At 42.7% G+C, this 18713-nt stretch overlaps 1 protein-coding gene across 1 annotated transcript in view; it reads right to left on the reverse strand.

Moving 5' to 3' along the window:
• Nucleotides 1–18713, reverse strand: part of GTF3C3 (general transcription factor IIIC subunit 3) — a 28914-nt gene that overhangs the window by 6713 nt on the left and 3488 nt on the right. The window contains exons 3-15 of the mRNA XM_081869913.1: nt 17865–18052; nt 17118–17241; nt 15207–15398; nt 13769–13934; nt 12177–12324; nt 8458–8527; nt 7234–7337; nt 5304–5475; nt 3626–3828; nt 2152–2253; nt 1585–1720; nt 826–1063; nt 477–667 (exon numbers count right to left, since the gene is read on the reverse strand). Of these exons, the coding sequence (XP_081726039.1) occupies nt 477–667; nt 826–1063; nt 1585–1720; nt 2152–2253; nt 3626–3828; nt 5304–5475; nt 7234–7337; nt 8458–8527; nt 12177–12324; nt 13769–13934; nt 15207–15398; nt 17118–17241; nt 17865–18052 (2034 nt within the window). The remainder of the gene's footprint in view (nt 1–476; nt 668–825; nt 1064–1584; nt 1721–2151; nt 2254–3625; nt 3829–5303; nt 5476–7233; nt 7338–8457; nt 8528–12176; nt 12325–13768; nt 13935–15206; nt 15399–17117; nt 17242–17864; nt 18053–18713) is intronic.

The following is an 18713-nucleotide window of genomic DNA, read 5'->3' on the forward strand; positions in this document are numbered from 1 at the left end:
CTGCTGAAAAAGTCTGCTGACCCCTTAACTAGAATTTCGATCAACCCTGACCACTTTGATCAACCCTGTTAGCTAGGGGTGGATGATGGGAGTTGTAGTCCAACCATGTCTGGGGAACCAAGTTTGAGAAACACTGCATTCTAAAGCAAGGGTGGAGAAGTTCAACATCACACACTTTCATCAGAGTTTGCATTTGTGATGTTTATCAAGCAATACTAATTACAGATAGGTAGCCGTGTTGGTCTGCCATAGTCAAAACAAAACAAATTCCTTCCAGTAGCACCTTAAAGACCAACTAAGTCAGTTCTTGGTATGAGCTTTCGTGTGCATGCACACTTCTTCAGATACACACTTCTTCAGTATCTGAAGAAGTGTGCATGCACACGAAAGCTCATACCAAGAACTGACTTAGTTGGTCTTTAAGGTGCTACTGGAAGGAATTTGTTTTGTTTTAAGCAATACTCATGTTCTCTTACCAAGAGCATGCTTAAAGCTACCAGATACGAAGGCATTGTGGCCATTCAAGACGCAGAGCGCATGATTGTCAGGGTTCTTCAGCATCAATCGAAGGCAGAAGCGATGATGCCGCACATCTTGCGAGTGCATGGTGATTTGGTTGAAGATATTCCAAAGCTGAGGTTTGTTGACATGTTCCATGACCATTAGCCTAAGGAGGAAGCAAACACCAGTCAGACTGCACACAGTGACCAAAGGAATCGTTCTTTAATCACTCAATGCAAGAGTCTGGTTCAGATGCATGCCAGACAGGCAGAGCTATTTATGCAGTCAACCTTCAGCCCAATGAAGCCCTTCGGAGCAACTCACCTGATGTAATTGTAAGCTTTTCGGAAATTCTTGTCCAGGATTGCAGCCGAGAGACCAAAGTATTCCAGTTCTTTACGCTTCTGCCTGTCGTCGTAGAACGAATAGTATTCCAGCGAGGAGTCCACTAGGAGTTCTGCTTCCTTGTAGCGAGAAAGATCGCACAAAGCATAGATTGCCTTCAGAAGGAGGCTCCACCAGTCGTCTTTCGTCAGCACGCTTGTAAGCACCACAAATATTGCTGCAATAGAATTATAAGCAATATCTTAATCCACTCAGAACATCAAGAGCTCATCATTCAGTATGACAAATCTCAGGGCGGAAAACAAAAATAAAACCTAAGGCGATAAAAGCTACAAATAAAACTATCTGAAGGAGACAAGCCTACTGTTGGCAGAAATAATCTATAGACAATTGTTTCCATAACATGCTTGTCAATAAGAAGAAAACCTTCTTCATAATGGCATCCAACCCAGTTGACAGAACTACCAGGTAGTTATCCATTCTTGCAATTGAAGAGCAGAAATTTACCTTTGACAAACATGCACAATTTAAAAGATGTAGGCCTCTGCAAAACTCCAGACCAACACAGAATCAGAACATTACAGGACAGAAATAGCCTAGCCTCATATATCAGAGGTCGGATTCCCTACCTTCACAATACAAGGAGGAGGCAAGAGGCAATTTTATCATGCCAAAAGTGCTTTCTAGGACAAAGCTCTTCTTTAAAAACGAAAACACACAAACACACACTGCTGTTACCTTTTGCATCACAGTTCGTAGTTTCCTGATCATCGTTATCGGATATTTTATCCCTCGACACTTTAATAAGATAGAGGTGCCTTTCGCCAGACTTGGAACTAGATATTAAACACACCTGAGCTCGGTTCATGGCAACCTGGAAGACAGTCAAGGAGAGTCTAAAGATGTTGAGCACATTGGAAGCTAGTTGAATAACCGTGCTGCAGTCAATTTCATGGCTAGGTACAGACAACCGTTTTAACTTGTGAAAGTATTCCAAACTCAAGCTGAAAAGTCTGCTGGTGCCGAATAAGGTTTATGTAAAACAAATAAAACTGGTGTAATTGAATCAGATAGCTGTCAACAGTTGAACATTATCCACAGGTTCCTGTTGCATGAAACCAAAGAAACTGGGCCCAAACAAGGGGTAATGTCTATAAGGCGGTCACCAAACACAGCACACGTTCTTTTAAAAATAATAATAGCAATTTCCCAGTTGTCATCATGTCCATAAACACTTAATATCATGTACTTAGCAGGGGTTTTTTTAGACAAGATGTGAAAGAGGAGATTCAATAATTCGCTTACCTTTAACAGCATGGCTAACATGGTGAGCAACGAATCAACGTAGCCATATGTGTTGCCTTGAGAGTACAGCAGCGTTGAACGATGAAGCAGCAGTTTCAGTTCCTGAGCGCCACATGGAAAAAGTTAGATCGCACAAAGTCCTCTCTTCCATCTATTAGTACTTTACAAACATTAACAATAGACTACTAGCATTAGAAAGAAGTTTGTCCCCTTCCATCCCCCAATGACTTAGGGACCAGAAAGAGAAGCATATTTTTACTTGCAACAGCTATTGCATTTATCCATATGGTAAAGAAAAGAGCTGAATTACACAGCACAGCATCTTCCAAATAATTTAAATGCAGAAGAGCAATGTAAACAAGAAAGCTCATAATATTTGCTACTATTTAAAGGGTTTATTTACTGGGGGAAATTTATAATTTACTTAGGAGACCACTGTAAGCAGATGAAAACATTAGCAGGATTTTAATCTCACTTGTAATATAACAAGTACTATGGACAATATGGAAAGATATAAAATATAAACTATGAAATAATATGCAGTTGAAAACGTTGACAAGAGGACCCATGGAGGGGTTGGGGGGAGGAGAGACTCGAGATTCAGAGAAATCTCTTTATATGGATATGTATTTGGTTTTGTTATAAATTTATATCTGCAAAATCAAATAAAAACTATTTTTAAAAAAGGATTTCTTTGCCACCTTTCATTTCAAAAAGAGACAGCAAGGTGGATTGTAAAAATGAAAGGAGAGGGTTAGTATTTTGCCCTGTTCCTAATAAGGAGATGCAATGACTGTTGGCTGCAAACCACAAAAATATGCCTGACTGCCTAGATCAGAATTCTCAAGTCACAATCTCAATGTCAATGCAGGAAGTAGGAACAGATGTCTACAATTTTCCCTTTTGTGTGCTTCTGGCTGCCTGGCTGAACAGATCTCATGCAGCGCTGAAGCGCTGGTCTGTCCACATGGAGATGCTGAACTGCTGGGTGCGTGGCGACTGCGCAGATGCAAAAGGCAGCTCAAGCCGATCTCCTTGGAGAAAAGGTTGAGATAGGAATGCAATAATAATAATAATAATAATAATTTATTATTTATACCCCACCAATCTGGCTGAGTTGCCCCAGCCACTCTGGACGGCTTCCAATCGAGTGTTAAAAACAATACAGCATTAAATATTAAAAACTTCCCTAAACAGGGCTGCCTTCAGATGCCTTTTAAAAAGAAGATAGCTACTTATTTCCTTCACATCTGGTGGGAGGGTGTTCCACAGGGTGGGCGCCACTACCGAGAAGGCCCTCTGTCTGGTTCCATGTAACCTCACTTCTCGCAATGAGGGAACCGCCAGAAGGCCCTCGGCCCTGGATCTCAGTGTCCGGGCTGAACGATGGGGGTGGAGACACACCTTCAGGTATACAGGATAAATAAAGAAAGAGACAGGCAGGCAGGCGGGCAAAGGACAGACCAACGCTTACTTGCTGAGCGGCGTTGGCATCTTGTGCCAGCGTGTCTGGGTCATACATGGGCTCGAGTGCTTCCAGGGCTTTCTCAGGCCGGCCCAATTGCTGCTGAAGGGTAGAAAGAGAGATCCTGGCATCTAGGTGCAAAGGGGCGAGTTCGACAACTCTGCCATAGCTCTCCGCCGCACGATCGATGTAGCCCAAGGCTTTCAAGCACTCTGGAAAGAAAGGCAAAGAATTGCTGCCTCACTCAACCCAGCCAGATAGTAAATTATTATTTACAGTGGTACCTCGGGTTACAGACGCTTCAGGTTACAGGCGCTTCATGTTACAGACTCTGCTAACCCAGAAAAAGTACCTCGGGTTAAGAACTTTGCTTCAGGGTGAGAACAGAAATCGCGCAGCAGCGGCGCGGTGCCAGCAGGAGGCCCCATTAGCTAAAGTGGTGCTTCAGGTTAAGAACAGTTTCAGGTTAAGAACAGACCTCCAGAACGAATTAAGTTCTTAACCCGAGGTACCACTGTATTTCCCTCCACTCCTGCATATTCTTATATGCAGGAGTATATTCTTATGTATCCATTTAATTCAATTTCTCCCTGTATTTACATTACACTGTTGAATTGATCTTAGTCCTGCTACCTTGTTTTCACTTGTTTACATTTATTTTCCAAATACTCCACAAATATTTCCCACTCCTCTTTATATACTTGATCTTCTCGCTCTCTCATTTTATTTGTTAGACCTGCTAGTTCTGCATACTCTATCATTTTAAGTTGCCAATCTTCCTTATTGGGGTCCTCACTCACCCACCATTTTGGGGCTAGCAAAATCCGAGCCGCTATCGTTACATACAAGAATAAATTTTTCTGACATATGGGTACTTCTGACGTCTGCACCATTCCCAAAAGAAATGCCTCTGGTTTGGGGGAAAATGTTTTTTAAAAACATTTGTCATCTCAATATATATCCTTTCCCAATACTCTTTAACTATTTTGCATGCCCACCACATATGAAAAAATCTTCCTTTCGTTTCCTTACATTCCCAACATACATGCGATTCAGATTTGCACCTTAGCTTGTTTTTTTAGCTTTTATTAGTTTACTTTCTGGTTTTATGTTTTTATTCTGTTGTAAACAGCTATGATGCATTTTTAGGAGACCAGTGGCATATAAATATAAGGATTAATAAATACATAAAATCTACCATATTTTTCGCTCTATAAGACACACCAGACCATAAGATGCACCTAGTTTTTGGAGGAGGAAAACAAGAAAAAAATATTCTGAATCCCAGAAGCCAGAACAGCAAGAGGGATCACTGCACAGCAAAAGCAGCGATCCCTCTCACTGTTCTGGCTTCTGGGATAGCTGTGCAGCCTGCACTCGCTCCATAAGACGCACACATTTCCCCTTGCTTTTTAGGAGGGAAAAAGTGAATCTTATAGAGCAAAAAATACGGTAATCATTATAAGGTATTAAAAGGAATGCTCCTAAATAAATTGCTTTTCTGCAAGAGACTCTTGAATCTATCCAGGACGGGGTCTTTCAGCCTCACTGTGAGTCTTGCCACCCCTGAAATTGGCACTCCTAGTATTAGGGTCCCAAAAAACCCATCCACCTTATCTTCCACTATGAAATGCGACCCATCTAGCGTGTCAGAAGAGCTTTCTAGCAATTTTAGCAGCGTTGTTACCTGCATGACGGAGCCAAACAACCGCCAAATTGTATCTTTCTGAGCACACCAGGGAACTCAGAAGGGGGAGTGCAGAATTGTATTCTCCGACATCAAGGAAGGCTTCTGCAACATCGAGATACAAATCTCCCATATCCTCGGGGTTCTGCTCCACTAGTGTGGTCAATAGGAGCTGGCAGAACAACAAAAAAAAAATCAAGCACAAAAAAATGAAAACGAAAACATTAATCGTAAACAGATACAAAAATTATAATAAAATGATCGATTAACTGGATTTCTAATTGAAATCATTAAATGCAGACTAAACATCCCAACCATGTATTGAAGCATCCCATTCTCCTAAAAACCAACTAATTTTTTAAAATGTCATGAAAGGACCCTAACTATTTAAGGGAGGACTTGGGAACTTTTAGTTCCTTCAGATGCTACAAGACTACAACTCCCATCATCCCTAACTATTACCATGAAAGCAGGGGCTTATGGGAACTGGAGTCTGACAACATCGGAAGAGACAAAGGTTCCACAGCCCTGATTTAGGGCTGGCATAGGCAAACTTGGCCCTCCAGATGTTTTGGGACTACAACGCCCATCATCCCTGACCACTGGTCCTGTTAGCTAGGGGTGATGGGAGTTGTAGTCTCAAAAGATCTGGAGGGCTGAGTTTGCCTACGCCTGCTTTAGGGTATGGCAAGATGCAGGCTTTTCTCCAGAGATTTTCCATACGCAAGATGGTGGATTCCTGTAGGATCCGACCCATCAGATGGACAAAAACGCCCATGTGGCGAAAACTATCCAGTGTAACTTTTTTTGAAATACATCCTTCAAGCTTTTCCAAAGAACCCTTGTAGAGGAAACCATGATACTAGAAGAGGGGGATTTGAGCCAGGGGACCTATGCTCCCCCCAAATGTTGTTGGACACAAGCTCCCTTCACCCCCAGACATCATGGTCAAAGGTCAAGAGGGCCGGAGGGCGGCAACATGAGAACGGGGCCTTCTCTGCAGTGGCTCCCCGTCTGTGGAATGCTCTTCCCAGGGAAGTTTGCCTGGCACTTTCATTATACACCTTTAGGCGCCAGGCAAAAACCTTCCTTTTTAACCAGGCCTTTGGTTGACCTAATTTACATCCTATGCCCTTTTAAAATGTGTGGAGCAGGGGGAGCAGCTATTGGGTTGTTGTTTTTATTTTTATTATGTATTTCATGGTTTTATATTTTGATTTTATTCTGTGAATCATCCTGAGACTCCTGAGTATAGGGCGGCATATAAATAAATAATAAATCAATAATAATAATAATAATAATAATAATAATAATAATAATAATAATAGGAGCTGGATTCCAACAACAGCAAGAGGGTCAGAGGTTGAATGATAGGCTTTGACCACATTTCTATGGCTTAGACTTGTATAGATGGACTAGGAATGAGCCATAGCACATAGGGTGCAAATATTCCCAATGTCAACTGAATCGCTTACATTCTAGAACACTCATGCTAATATCCCTTGACATAACAAAGCCATAAAGGCTATGCATTATTATAGCTCATGGAACAGAACCTCGCCACCCCCCGCCTTTTAAAATAAAAATCCCTTAAAAATCATTTTTTTAAAAATCCAATTCATGAGTTCAAATGGACTTTAGACCTCTCCTCTTTTTAAAAGAAGTTTACAGCCCCAGAATGCCCCATGACAAAGGAAGATTGAAAAACAATTTGTGATTTGGCAAGAGGATAACCTTTACAGAGAAACATTAAAACGAGAAACTGTCCGCACAGCTAGTACAATTTGCCCAAGCTGCTCCTTGGATCCCAGATCATATTTTTATAGAAGCAAAAAAAAACAAAAAACCCTGTCTTTACTGTAACTTCATTGGAATCTCACTGACTCCCAAGAAAACCTCTCTGTTTTTCTTCATTCACTTTTGGACTTACATTGAGAGGCTCCAAAATATTCAGGTGCACCAAGCATACCATAAGTTTCACCGTGATGTCTATGGGAACACCCTCAGGTATGGAGCAGGTAACCTTTTCTGAAACTAGAAGATAACAGCAGGGGTTTTTTTCTAACCAGCATGGTATCGTTTACAAGTGGGACCTAGGTTATATTTCCAGATTACTCCAATCCTTCACTTGGAGCTTTTACTACAACCAAGCAGTATACAGTGGTACCTCAGGTTACATACGCTTCAGGTTACATACGCTTCAGGTTACGCTTCCGCTAACCCAGAAATAGTGCTTCAGGTTAAGAACTTTGCTTCAGGATGAGAACAGAAATCGTGCTCTGGCGGCGCAGTGGCAGCGGGAGGCCCCATTAGCTAAAGTGGTGCTTCAGGTTAAGAACAGTTTCAGGTTAAGAACAGACCTCCGGAACGAATTAAGTACTTAACCCGAGGTACCACTGTATATGCTTTGTTAAATAACCAATTTAAAAATGATTTTGCTCTTAGAGTACATGACAGAAGACAAAGTCCAGTTAAAACACTGATTCGGGATGGAGGGGAAGGGGAGAAACAGTTCAAATTTGTTATTAATAACATGATTATTAACTGGATTTTCTATCTATCCTGCCATCCCATGGCAGCTGAAAGTCAGGATCCCAATCGCTTAAGGCAAGGTTTTGTATCTGAAGGCAGTGCAGGAGCAGACCTCACATTTAGCTGGTAAATTGTGATGCCTGTTTTGCAGCAACTGAGTTAGTTAAAGGAAAATATCAGAAACTGAAGGACACTGAAATCCAGAAGGGTAGGTAAGTCACTGAAGGCACTTGAAATAAAATTTCCTAATGAAAACCAACCAACCAACAGTTCCTTTCCTGCAAATGCTATAAGGGACTGATCTACTGCTCTATAAACAGGATGTCTCCACAACATAATTGGGCTTGCAATTCAATTGCCATCGCCCCTACTCAAATAATAACAATGCTTCATCTAGCAGATGGAAAGAGTGGCCAGAGGCATCATTGGCTCCAGATGTGCTGCCAAGTCATTCGTTTTCCAAGGCATTTAAAAATAAAGGCAAAATGTGAACCGACACAATGCCATTGTGAATCTAATGACATTATCTTCCAAGTCACACCAGAAAACCAGAATACTTGGGGAGATTATGTACCACTGGTGCAGCTCACTGCGGAAAGAACCGATAACCTTAGTACTGTACCTTGATTCTCTGAAGAATCGTTTGGTCCCTCTGTCTTCTCTAGTACAATTCCTGAAAAATCTGTAATGACCTAAAAAAATAGAAAGCAATCATTGACATTTGAAAATAAAACCAGCTTTCCTGGGGCAGTGGGAGGCATGGGGGGGGGGACACTTTTTAAAATAAGGCCACCAGAAATTTACCTGGACAAGGGTAAGTGAGCTTGGGGAAGGGGCATAGCTGTCAACCGTCCCTTATTTGGCAGGAAAGTCCCTTATCCCAGCGCCGTGTCCCGCTGCTGTCCCTTATTGCTGCTGTCCCTTAAATTTCCCGGGTTTCAAAGGAAGCAGCTCCTCTCCCTCCCTCCCCGCCGGCTAGGGAGGAGGGAGGCTCCAACTGTGTTGCTTGGCTGCGTTGCTCACCCAATAAGGAGTCTAAGAGCGACTGGGGGTGGAGCTTGCATGCCTTGTGCCGATCAAATCGGCCATGTTGCCTGGGGACTCGCCTTTGCTCAGCGCTTCCCAGCGGAGAGGTGACGGTGGTTTTCCTTGCTGCATCCCCTTTGCCGGGTTGCTGCACTGTGGGAACCACCGCTTGAGGCTTCGTTTGGCTGCTGGCTGGGCTTTCTGCCTTTGGCTCGGAGGGGCTCAGAAATTGAACATACATGTGCTCTGAAAATCCCTTCTTTTGGCTGCTGATCCCTTATTTTCGAGGCTGCTGGTCCCTTATTTTCAAATTTGTAAGTTGACAGCTATGGGAAGGGGGTGGTGGTTCCAGGGATAAACCAGACAGCCCTATCCTAGTTGCCACCCGCCCCTCCCCTCCCCTCTTATAAGCAGAAGTGATGCCACAGTTGGGAGTGCGGCCCTGTGGCACTGCCCCACGATGCCTACCACAGCTGGAAGCGACTAACGGTACAGTCCTGTCATAGGACTACACCAACTCAGAACGTAAGTGGAGGAGTCACGGTTTGAAATGACCACAAAATCAAGAAATGTTAGATGTTGGAGCTATGCAATCTTGCCCCTCTCTGCCCCCCACCAAGGGCAGAGATTACAGGAGAAACATAGCAGTAAGGAGGCCTATACCATGCATTTCCTTGAACATCTTAAGATCAGGGGTAGGCAACCTAAGGCCCAGGGGCCAGATGCGGCCCGATCACCTTCTCGGTCTGACCCATGGCTGGTCCGGGAATCCGCGTGTTTTTACATGAGTAGAATGTGTGTTTTTATTTAAAATAAATTTAGGAAACTAAATCCTTCGATGACAGAGGTCCTCTGGCTGGGTCAGGATGGTATGGGGTTGAGGGACCAACTCCCTTCTCTTGCGGGGGCCCAATTAGTGCCATTGCCTTCCGTTAAGAGTTTGGGTGTAATCCTTGACGCCTCCCTTTCCATGCAGGTGCAGGTTACAGCAACAGCCAAGGCAACATTTTTCCACCTTCACCACATCAAGCAGTTGGTCCCTTACCTTTCCCACCCCAACCTGGCCACAGTGATCCATGGGACAGTCACCTCCAAGCTTGACTACTGTAATTCGCTCTTCCCTTGAAGCTGTCCCAGAAACTCCAGCGGGTGCAGAATGCTGCAGCGAGGCTCCTCACGGGGTCTCTGCCATGGGAGCATATTCACCCAGTGCTTTTCCAGCTCCACTGGCTCCCGGTGGAGTACAGGGTCAGATTTAAGGTGCTGGTTTTGACCTTTAAAGCCCTTCACAGCCTAGGACCCTCGTACCTACGGGACCGCCTCTCCTGGTATGCCCCACGGAGGACCTTAAGGTCTATATATAGCAACACTCTAGAGGTCCTGGGGCCCTAAGGAAGTTAGATTGGCTTCAACCAGAGCCAGGGCCTTTTCAACTCTGGCTCCAGCCTGGTGGAACGCTCTGCCTCATGAGACTAGGGCCCTGCAGGATCTGATTTCTTTCCGCAGGACCTGTAAGACAGAGTTGTTCCGCCTGGCCTTTGGCTTGGAGTCAATTTGATTCCCTGATTCCCTCCCCCTCTTTCTTTTTCCTTTCTCCTCCTGTGATGAGGCTGCATTTTAGTTGTTTTAATGATTTATGTTGTATTTTAATCTTGTTTTTAAGTTGTATTCATTCAACTCATTTTTATTATTGGTTGTTAGCCGCCCTGAGCCCAGCCTTGGCTGGGGAGGCCGGGGTATAAATAATTTTTTATTATTAATTATTATTATTATAAAATGCATCTCTGGGTTATTTGTGGGGCATAGGAATTCGTTCATTTCCGCGCCCCCCCCCCATAAAAAATATAGTCTGGCCCACCACATGGTCTAAGGGACGGTGGACCGGCCCACGGCTGAAAAAGGTTGCTGACTCCTGTCTTAGATGGTTCTTAGATCCCTGCTCAGGCTCAATGTAACTAAAGGACAGCAACCTTCCCTAAGCTCAGCCAAGAACGGTGTGCCAACGATGGAGCAAATAGAGATTTCGTCAAACTGTTATCGTTTTGACCATTCCATTTTCTTTGGAGCCTATCGCCTAGCTACACTGAACAGGCCTACACCTGCCTATCTTTCACAGAACAGAACTAGCTGTTTTTAGGTACTGTATGCAGCGAATGTCCTCCACAGAACTCTGAAAAGAATAAACTGTTATGATCTATGGTGGCCATTGTATGCATGAAGAGAGAATCAGCCAGGTATGGCCATTGTGATTTATCTTGAATTGTTTTGTATACAGGTGAAAAAGGATATAGGGAGACGTTTAAAGAACAGGAAAATTAGTCAGAGTCTTAATAAAGGAAGATTATATGTAATCATATATTATGATGAGGGCTGATCTGAAGAGCCAAATGATTTTGACTGGTTCAGGATGATGACACAGGGATGCAACTGTTAAGATTGGTGAACAGAAATCATGTGTGCGATCTGGAAGTGTATAAGAAACGTTGCTTTGGATATGGTTCTCTGCAGCCTTCCTCTTTATTTTTGAGGCTGCCCCAGAGTGCATTTGCATTTCAGTAAAGGCCTATCATTTCACTTGGAGCCTGCCTCTTTTCCTTTGGGGTTTCTGGGAGGGATATCTCCAGTCTAGCAACCCTTTTAAAAATTTCTCCCAACACCAGCAAAGGCACAAAGTTAAGCGCTCCTCTTGACTATTGTACAACTCCTTCATCTGCCTAATTACGAAAGCTCAAGAATATTCTGGAAGCTTCGCAACCACTTTTTGTTCAGCCTGTTTTGAATGGTCAGGAGTTAAGGCAGTACAGGAGGTTACAATAGTAAATTGGTTTTATTTTGGAGACATTGCATTAATTGTTTAATGTATTGCTTGCTATCCAGCATCTTGGATGGCGAGTGTCAGGTACATACACATCATATGCATAAAGCACTATTATACTGCTTCAACCATCCTGGAGAATCCTGGGAACTGTAGTTTGTTATGGGCGCTGACCTCTCAGAACTACAATTCCCAGCATGCTTAACAAATTATAGTACTCCGGATTCTCCATGACTGTTGTATAATAGTGCTTGAAAGGTATGGTGCGGATGTGACCCAAGACCCTAAAAAAGGGGGGTATGGTCTGAAGGAACGCAAGGCCACCAATTTTCTGGAGCCATGAAAGTATGAGTTTGGCCACCTGGGAGGCCCACCTAGCTGCCTTGGACCCCATGACAAAAGAAAGGTGGGGTATAAATGCAAGGACAGATATAAAGTTTGCTCCTTCCAATGTGCTTAACACAGCTAGCCCTTACAGGAAATTAATTTAACATGCTTACGGCCAAGGCTTTGTCATACTGTTTGTTAGAGATATACAGCTCGGCAGCTATATTGACATCTTCCATGGATACGAGGTTCTGGTGTTTACCAAAGGCTTCTTCCATTATCTCAATAGCAGCAGTGATGTCATTGGCCTCGTAATAGCTCCTATGAGAAACGGCAGTAAGGTAATATAGTTAAATGCAGGTTGTAATTTGTTTTAAAAATTAAAAGAAAACATATAAAGCCATTAGAGAATTTTCTAGGCAAGCCGTAAAGCAAAATGCCCCCCCCAGTCCAAAACACCTATCATGTGTTCGTGCAAAGTATATGGAAGTAATGTTAAAATGTGTCCATCTTTACCGTTTGTGTCCCTAAAGGTAGGTAAAGGGACCCCTGACCATTAGGTCCAGTCGTGGCCGACTCTGGGGTTGCGGCGCTCATCGCGCTTTATTGGCCGAGGGAGCCGGCGTACAGCTTCCGGGTCATGTGGCCAGCATGACTAAGCCGCTTCTGGCGAACCAGAGCAGCGCACGGAAACGCCGTTTACCTTCCCACCGGAGTGGTACCTATTTATCTACTTAATAGTGCTTTTTATCTACTTTGAAGTGCTTTCGAACTGGTAGGTGGGTAGGAGCAGGGACCGAGCAACGGGAGCTCACCCCATCGTGGGGATTCGAACCGCCGATCTTCTGATCAGCAAGTCCTAGGCTCTGTGGTTTAACCCACAGCACCACCCACGTCCCTTATAGGGAGGTGTATAAATTGAATAAATAAAAATAAAAGAAATGTGTTGACCATCTGCTCCTGGTCCGCAAAGCACATTTTTATTCCTCTCCGATGTATGTATCTTGCTTACACGCAATTAGCCTTGAGATTATTTGATTAACTAACAAAGCTGTTAACCCCCTATTTTATCATCAGTACAACCCTGTGGGGTAGGCTCGGGCTGAAATGTACCAAGAGGTCCAGCATTGCCCACTGAGCTTCCTGGCAGGCTGAAAGTTTCAGCTCTTGACCCCCAGATGCTCTGGGACCCCAGTGCCACCCTGGCTCTCAGGAGTTTTATTGCAAGCAGTCTAGAGCGGTTCCTGATGAGCTGAGAAGTTGGCATTTCACTAATTTCTGCCCATTTTCCATCTAATGGTTATGACTTCAGCAATATCCATTTCTTTTTGCGTGCGATTAGCCTTCTGTATAAAGCAGTCTCCCTTAAAGCTCATTTCTATAAAACTGTCCCCACGCCAAAGGATCACAACATGGTTTTATGGCCCATGGCCCAGTCAGCTAAGCCGGCCCAACTCTGGTCACTGCCCGGCTGGGAGACAACCTGGGAATCTCATGTATTCCTTGGGTTCTATTGTGCAATAAATCTGACATGTAAATAATAAAGAGAACCATTCTGTTCTAACACCCTTGCATCCTCTTGTCATTTATACATTATCAAGTGCTATTTTCTTCCTTCACCTCTTTCCTGCCTTCCTGGTGTGTCTCAATCCCAAAAACTGGGGTCACCCTTGTTTGCCTCAAGAAGCACACACATTCTTGGGACAGCAGCAGCAATGCAACATTTCGCCTCGGCACGCTGTAAAATGTTTGACTAAATGCTTACTTTGCCATATCCCTAGCCAGATGCATAAAGCGATCCCCATCGAAGGGAGTTAGAAGATTTAAAATGCGTCTGTAGCCATCCATCGCCAGTTTATGTTCTCCCAGCTGCTCATAGAGACTTGATCGCTCCCACAAGTAACGCACATTGGTAGGGTCATACTTCAGAGCTATAAAAATAAGAAGAGGCATTATTATATTCAATAATGTTATAATAATTATGATAATACCAAAACTAACATAACAAAACAATTGTATTATTATTATTACTACTACTACTACTACAGTATTAACAACTCCAGTGTATCTGAAGAAGTGTGCATGTACACGAAAGCTCATACCTAGAACTAACTTAGTTGGTCTTTAAGGTCCTACTGGAAGGAATTTTTTTTTCTTTTATTTTGTTCTGCCAAGACAAACAGGCACAAAATCAGATTTTTACAGCCTGAGGAAACTGTTCCCATTATTTGCTAAGTGGAAACACCGATTTTCAGAAGCGCTGTACCTCTATGTATCAAATGCTGTGAGCTCACAAAGGCATCTGGACTTGTCTCCATTGGAAACAGAATTCTAGGTTTGGCAGACAGATTTGTCTGAACCAGCAAAATACGTTCTTAGGCTCCAGTGCAATTTATGGCAGGTGGTTTGTCTTTCTCACACATGTAATATTGCATCTCTTTGCATCACTATAATCATCTTTCTCCCAGTATTTCATTAAAAAAATTGAAATAAAGGTTTATAGAAGAATGCTAACCCACTACAACATGGTCAAGTTTATTTTATATATTGTAAATCAAGAAAATCATATACACACAAACATAATTTTATTAAAGATTTTCTTGATTTACAAAAGTACATGCATTGTCTCCTTTTTCAGGTTTTAGAATCTTTTCTACAGATCAGTTATATTTGTTGTGAGACATTATTGTTGCATACAGTATAACGTTGGGGAAGATGCGTTGTGGTTTCAAACTATCATGCAGCCTGTCAGTAATTCTTGAAATTATGAAGTTGCTATCAAGGATTAGCTCTCATGGGTTATTTTATCAGAACACCAAAAGGAATGATTTGATGATAAGTCTTGTTACTTTTTAGCTAAACCAGCTAAGCTGTTAAACTAGCTTGCATATAAATACATTGGGTGTGGTTTACCCCTCAGCAGAAGCCTTGGAAAAGGACTTGCTTGTGAGACATAGCTCCCCCCCCCCCCGATCTCACTTGTGCATTCCCCCCCCCCCCCACTGCCCAACACACACAACCCGAAATCTGATTTGAGAGGGACTGGGAGAATCATCCAAAGTGAAAATAGTTTCAACAGCACTGCCAACAACCAAATTCTAGCAGCTAATAAACTTGCTGTTGTAAGTAATGCAAAACTATCAATAGCAGAAAACAAAATGCAACTAAAGGATGTTCTATTTCTTAAAAATCCATTTCTTTACCTTTTCCATAGCAGAAGATAGCCTGCTTAATATTGTCTTGCTCAAGAGACATTTCAGCTAGCCTAACCCACTCTTCAGTGTCGCTGGGGTTTAAGTGAGCGGCAATCAATTCAAACTGCAACGATTTCTCCATGTCTCCTTGGTCTTCATAAATCATGGCGAGGGTTGAGAATGGTTCATAAGCAAGAGGCGCTGCTCAGATCAAAAACAGAAACCTGTTAGCACATTAAAGAAACTCATCTCTCTGTATAACATTAGTACATACAACCAGGACTGTGCATATTCTGCCGCTGCTCAAACATTCCTTGTCTACTAATTTGTTTCTGAATGCCATTCAAAGAGCTGGTTTTGACCTGTAAGCCAAGGTGTGAGACTCAGAAAGTATCTGAAGGTCTTTTATATATATACCTGCCAAATTGTTAAGATCATTATCCGAGGCCCTGAGGAGTTAAGTGCTGTTATACTCAGGTGCTGTTTTGCAGCATTTCCTCTTCTGGCTGCCCAGCCTTGAGAAGAAGTGGTTAATTACCTGTGACGACCATTTCCAAAACCTGTTTGCTGACATTATTATCTCTTTTTTTGCACCAGATGAAAATATGTTGTTTACCTTATCTCAAAGCAACATTTTAATTTGCTGTTTTGTGCTCCCTTTTGAAATGTTTTAAAGTTATCGGTCTCTTCAGATTTTATTTAGATTGTGATTTTGTTTCAATAAGTTTTGTTAGCTATCTGAAGACCATATGGGTTGAAAGGTCAGATAAAAATGTATTTAACAATAAGTAGTTCACAGATGGGCCTACAAACTGGTGCATAATAATATGGCAAGACAACCTAAGTCAGTTCCTGTTTCTTATCCTAGAATATATGACTAAAGAACATACATAAGAAGAAATCTGTGTAAAGTCAATTTAAAAATTTATAAGGTTGTGCAGAAAACTCGCCCCCACCCAAAAAAATGCACACACACCAACTAGAGGTTTTAAACTCAGTTTCTTCTTAAGGTAATCTCTGGGAAAGGTATCCAATTAAATATAGGAAGCTATAGGCAGAAAATAAAATTGAAAAGTCCTAGATTATCTGTAGGTGCTCACAGCATGCTACTGATGATCTCCTTAAAGGTAAAGGTACGGGCCAATCATGTCTGACTCTAGGGTTGTGCGCCCATCTCACTTAAGAGGCCGGGGGCGAGCGCTGTCCGGAGACACTTCCGGGTCACATGGCCAGCGTGACGAAGCTGCTCTTGCGAACCAGCACCAGCGCAGCACACGGAAACGCCGTTTACCTTCCCGCTATAAAGCGGTACCTATTTATCTACTTGCACTTAGGGGTGCTTTCGAACTGCTAGGTGGGCAGGAGCTGGGACCGAAAGATGGGAGCTCACCCCACCGTGGGGATTCGAACCGCCGACCATACGATCGGCAAGTCCTAGGCACTGAGGTTTTACCCACAGCGCCACCCGCGTCCTGACGATCTCCTTAGATCCTAACTAATATAATTAGGTAAGCCAATACAATATATGCTAAACAAAGAAAGATGTTCAAACACAGTACAGTGGTACCTTGGTTTACGAACTTAATCCGTTCCAGAAGTCCATTCTTAAACCAAAATATTCTTAAACCAAGGCGTGCTTTCCCATAGCAGCAGGGGACTCAATTTACACTCAACAGGAAGCGGAACATGTTGTGCTTCCAAGGCAAAGTTCACAAACCAAAACACCTACTTCCGGGTTTGCAGTGTTCTTAATCCAAGTTGTTCATAAACTAATCTGTTCTTAAGCCAAGGTACCACTGTATCTGCTGCTAATGTTTACACTCATATACACTGCACTTTATGTATTAAATTTATTTCATTGGTCCTTTCAAGTTGTCGCCAGTTCAAAAACATCACTCAACACCCCTCCCCAAACTATACCTTGTCTTATGATTTCCATGCACATCAGAATGGCTTCTTCATGCTCGCCTCGAGCAAACCTGATGTTTGCTTCACCCATCAGGCCTCTAAGGGCACGGGGCAATTTACTGCGGGGACGTTTTTCCTAGTAAAAAGATTAACAGTTTTTTATATCAATAAGGCGACTAGACATTAGAGTTCAACTTGCATTAAGTTGCAACTTGCAATGGTATGTAAGTTATTTTTTTTCCTAATAAGAATAGCGCATGAACCAAGAGTATCCCTTAATTAAATTCTGGTATTTTGGGCTGACGCCACAAATTACTCAGAAAACGAAACAAAAATTTAGGGTGATTCTGACCGCCACCAGCCCCACCTTAATCAGACTCCTGCAATCAGCATTTAATTTTTAAAACGTGAACCTATCAGGCTCAGGGGAGATGTTATATGATAAAATTTTCATTGGGAAATTAATATTAGATACTGTGGCCTGACCACACCTGAGTCATACGCAACAATTAGTAACTTTGGGGGGAGAAATGAGAATTCCCCTCAGAATACAGAATGAATTCAATGGAGCTGAAATGACTATCAAAATACATGTCCAGTAAAACAAAAATATATGCAACAGTTGTGTGAGAAGCCCCCTTTCATCTCTTGAGGACATTTCTCGCTGAATTGGAGTATCACTTTCAAAGTGTAACTTTCACCGCTGCATTTCAGCAATAGCCAAGTCCCCGGGAGGTTCTTCAGTCTGAAAACACTTGCCTTCATCATTTTCTTCGTCTCTCTGTTAAGCACCATCTCCAGGGCAAAAACATCTCCCGCTGTAGGCTGTTCAGAGATCTCTTCATCTTCATCCTCTTCTTCCTCATCCTCTTCCTCCTCTTCATTCTCTCCCATCATAGAAGCAAAAACTCGATGGACAGATTTACTGACTCCATCCGATGTCTCTTCTGGTTGGGAGGGAGAAAAGGTTACAATGTTCTACAATGAGAAATCATGCAAAATTACCTCCCCCTCTCAGCAATCTTTCCCTATTTAATAACATTTTCTTTTTTTAAAAAAAAAAAGTTGCACAAATTGACTGCAACTGGCACTTCCTACAATCTGCTGCCATCAATTCCATAGACTCGTGGAAGTTATTTGAAGTGCCTGTATTTGGGGAAATTGCCACATTGCATTCGTGTAGGTCCTACCACGCCAGGGATAGAAATATGGGTAGTAGTTGAGAAGAAATTGCTCCCTTTGCTTGAAAAATATTATTTGTATACAGCCTGAGCCATTAAGACCTTTTCAATAATTACAGAGGGCCCACTGATATATTTCCTAAGTCTGTGAAAATAATGGAGAAGCCAATTAGTAGAAACAGTGATTGAACCAACAAATATCTATTTCATGAAACGGACCGTACTTTTCTGTGTATAAGACTAGGGTTTTTTTTTTTACTGAAAAATTATATTTAAAATAGGGAGTTGTCTTATACAAGGGTAGTGCCTGGGGGGAAATGGGATTGGTTGATGCCGTGAGCCGGAGACGGTCTGCTGCGTGTTTTTGGTGTCTGCAGCAAGGGGCGGGCAATAGGCTGCTTCTGCTGGCGAGGTGACAGATGTTAGG

Source organism: Podarcis erhardii (assembly GCF_964252035.2).
Source record: "Podarcis erhardii genome assembly, chromosome: 1".
In the NCBI taxonomy this organism is placed as follows: domain Eukaryota; kingdom Metazoa; phylum Chordata; class Lepidosauria; order Squamata; family Lacertidae; genus Podarcis; species Podarcis erhardii.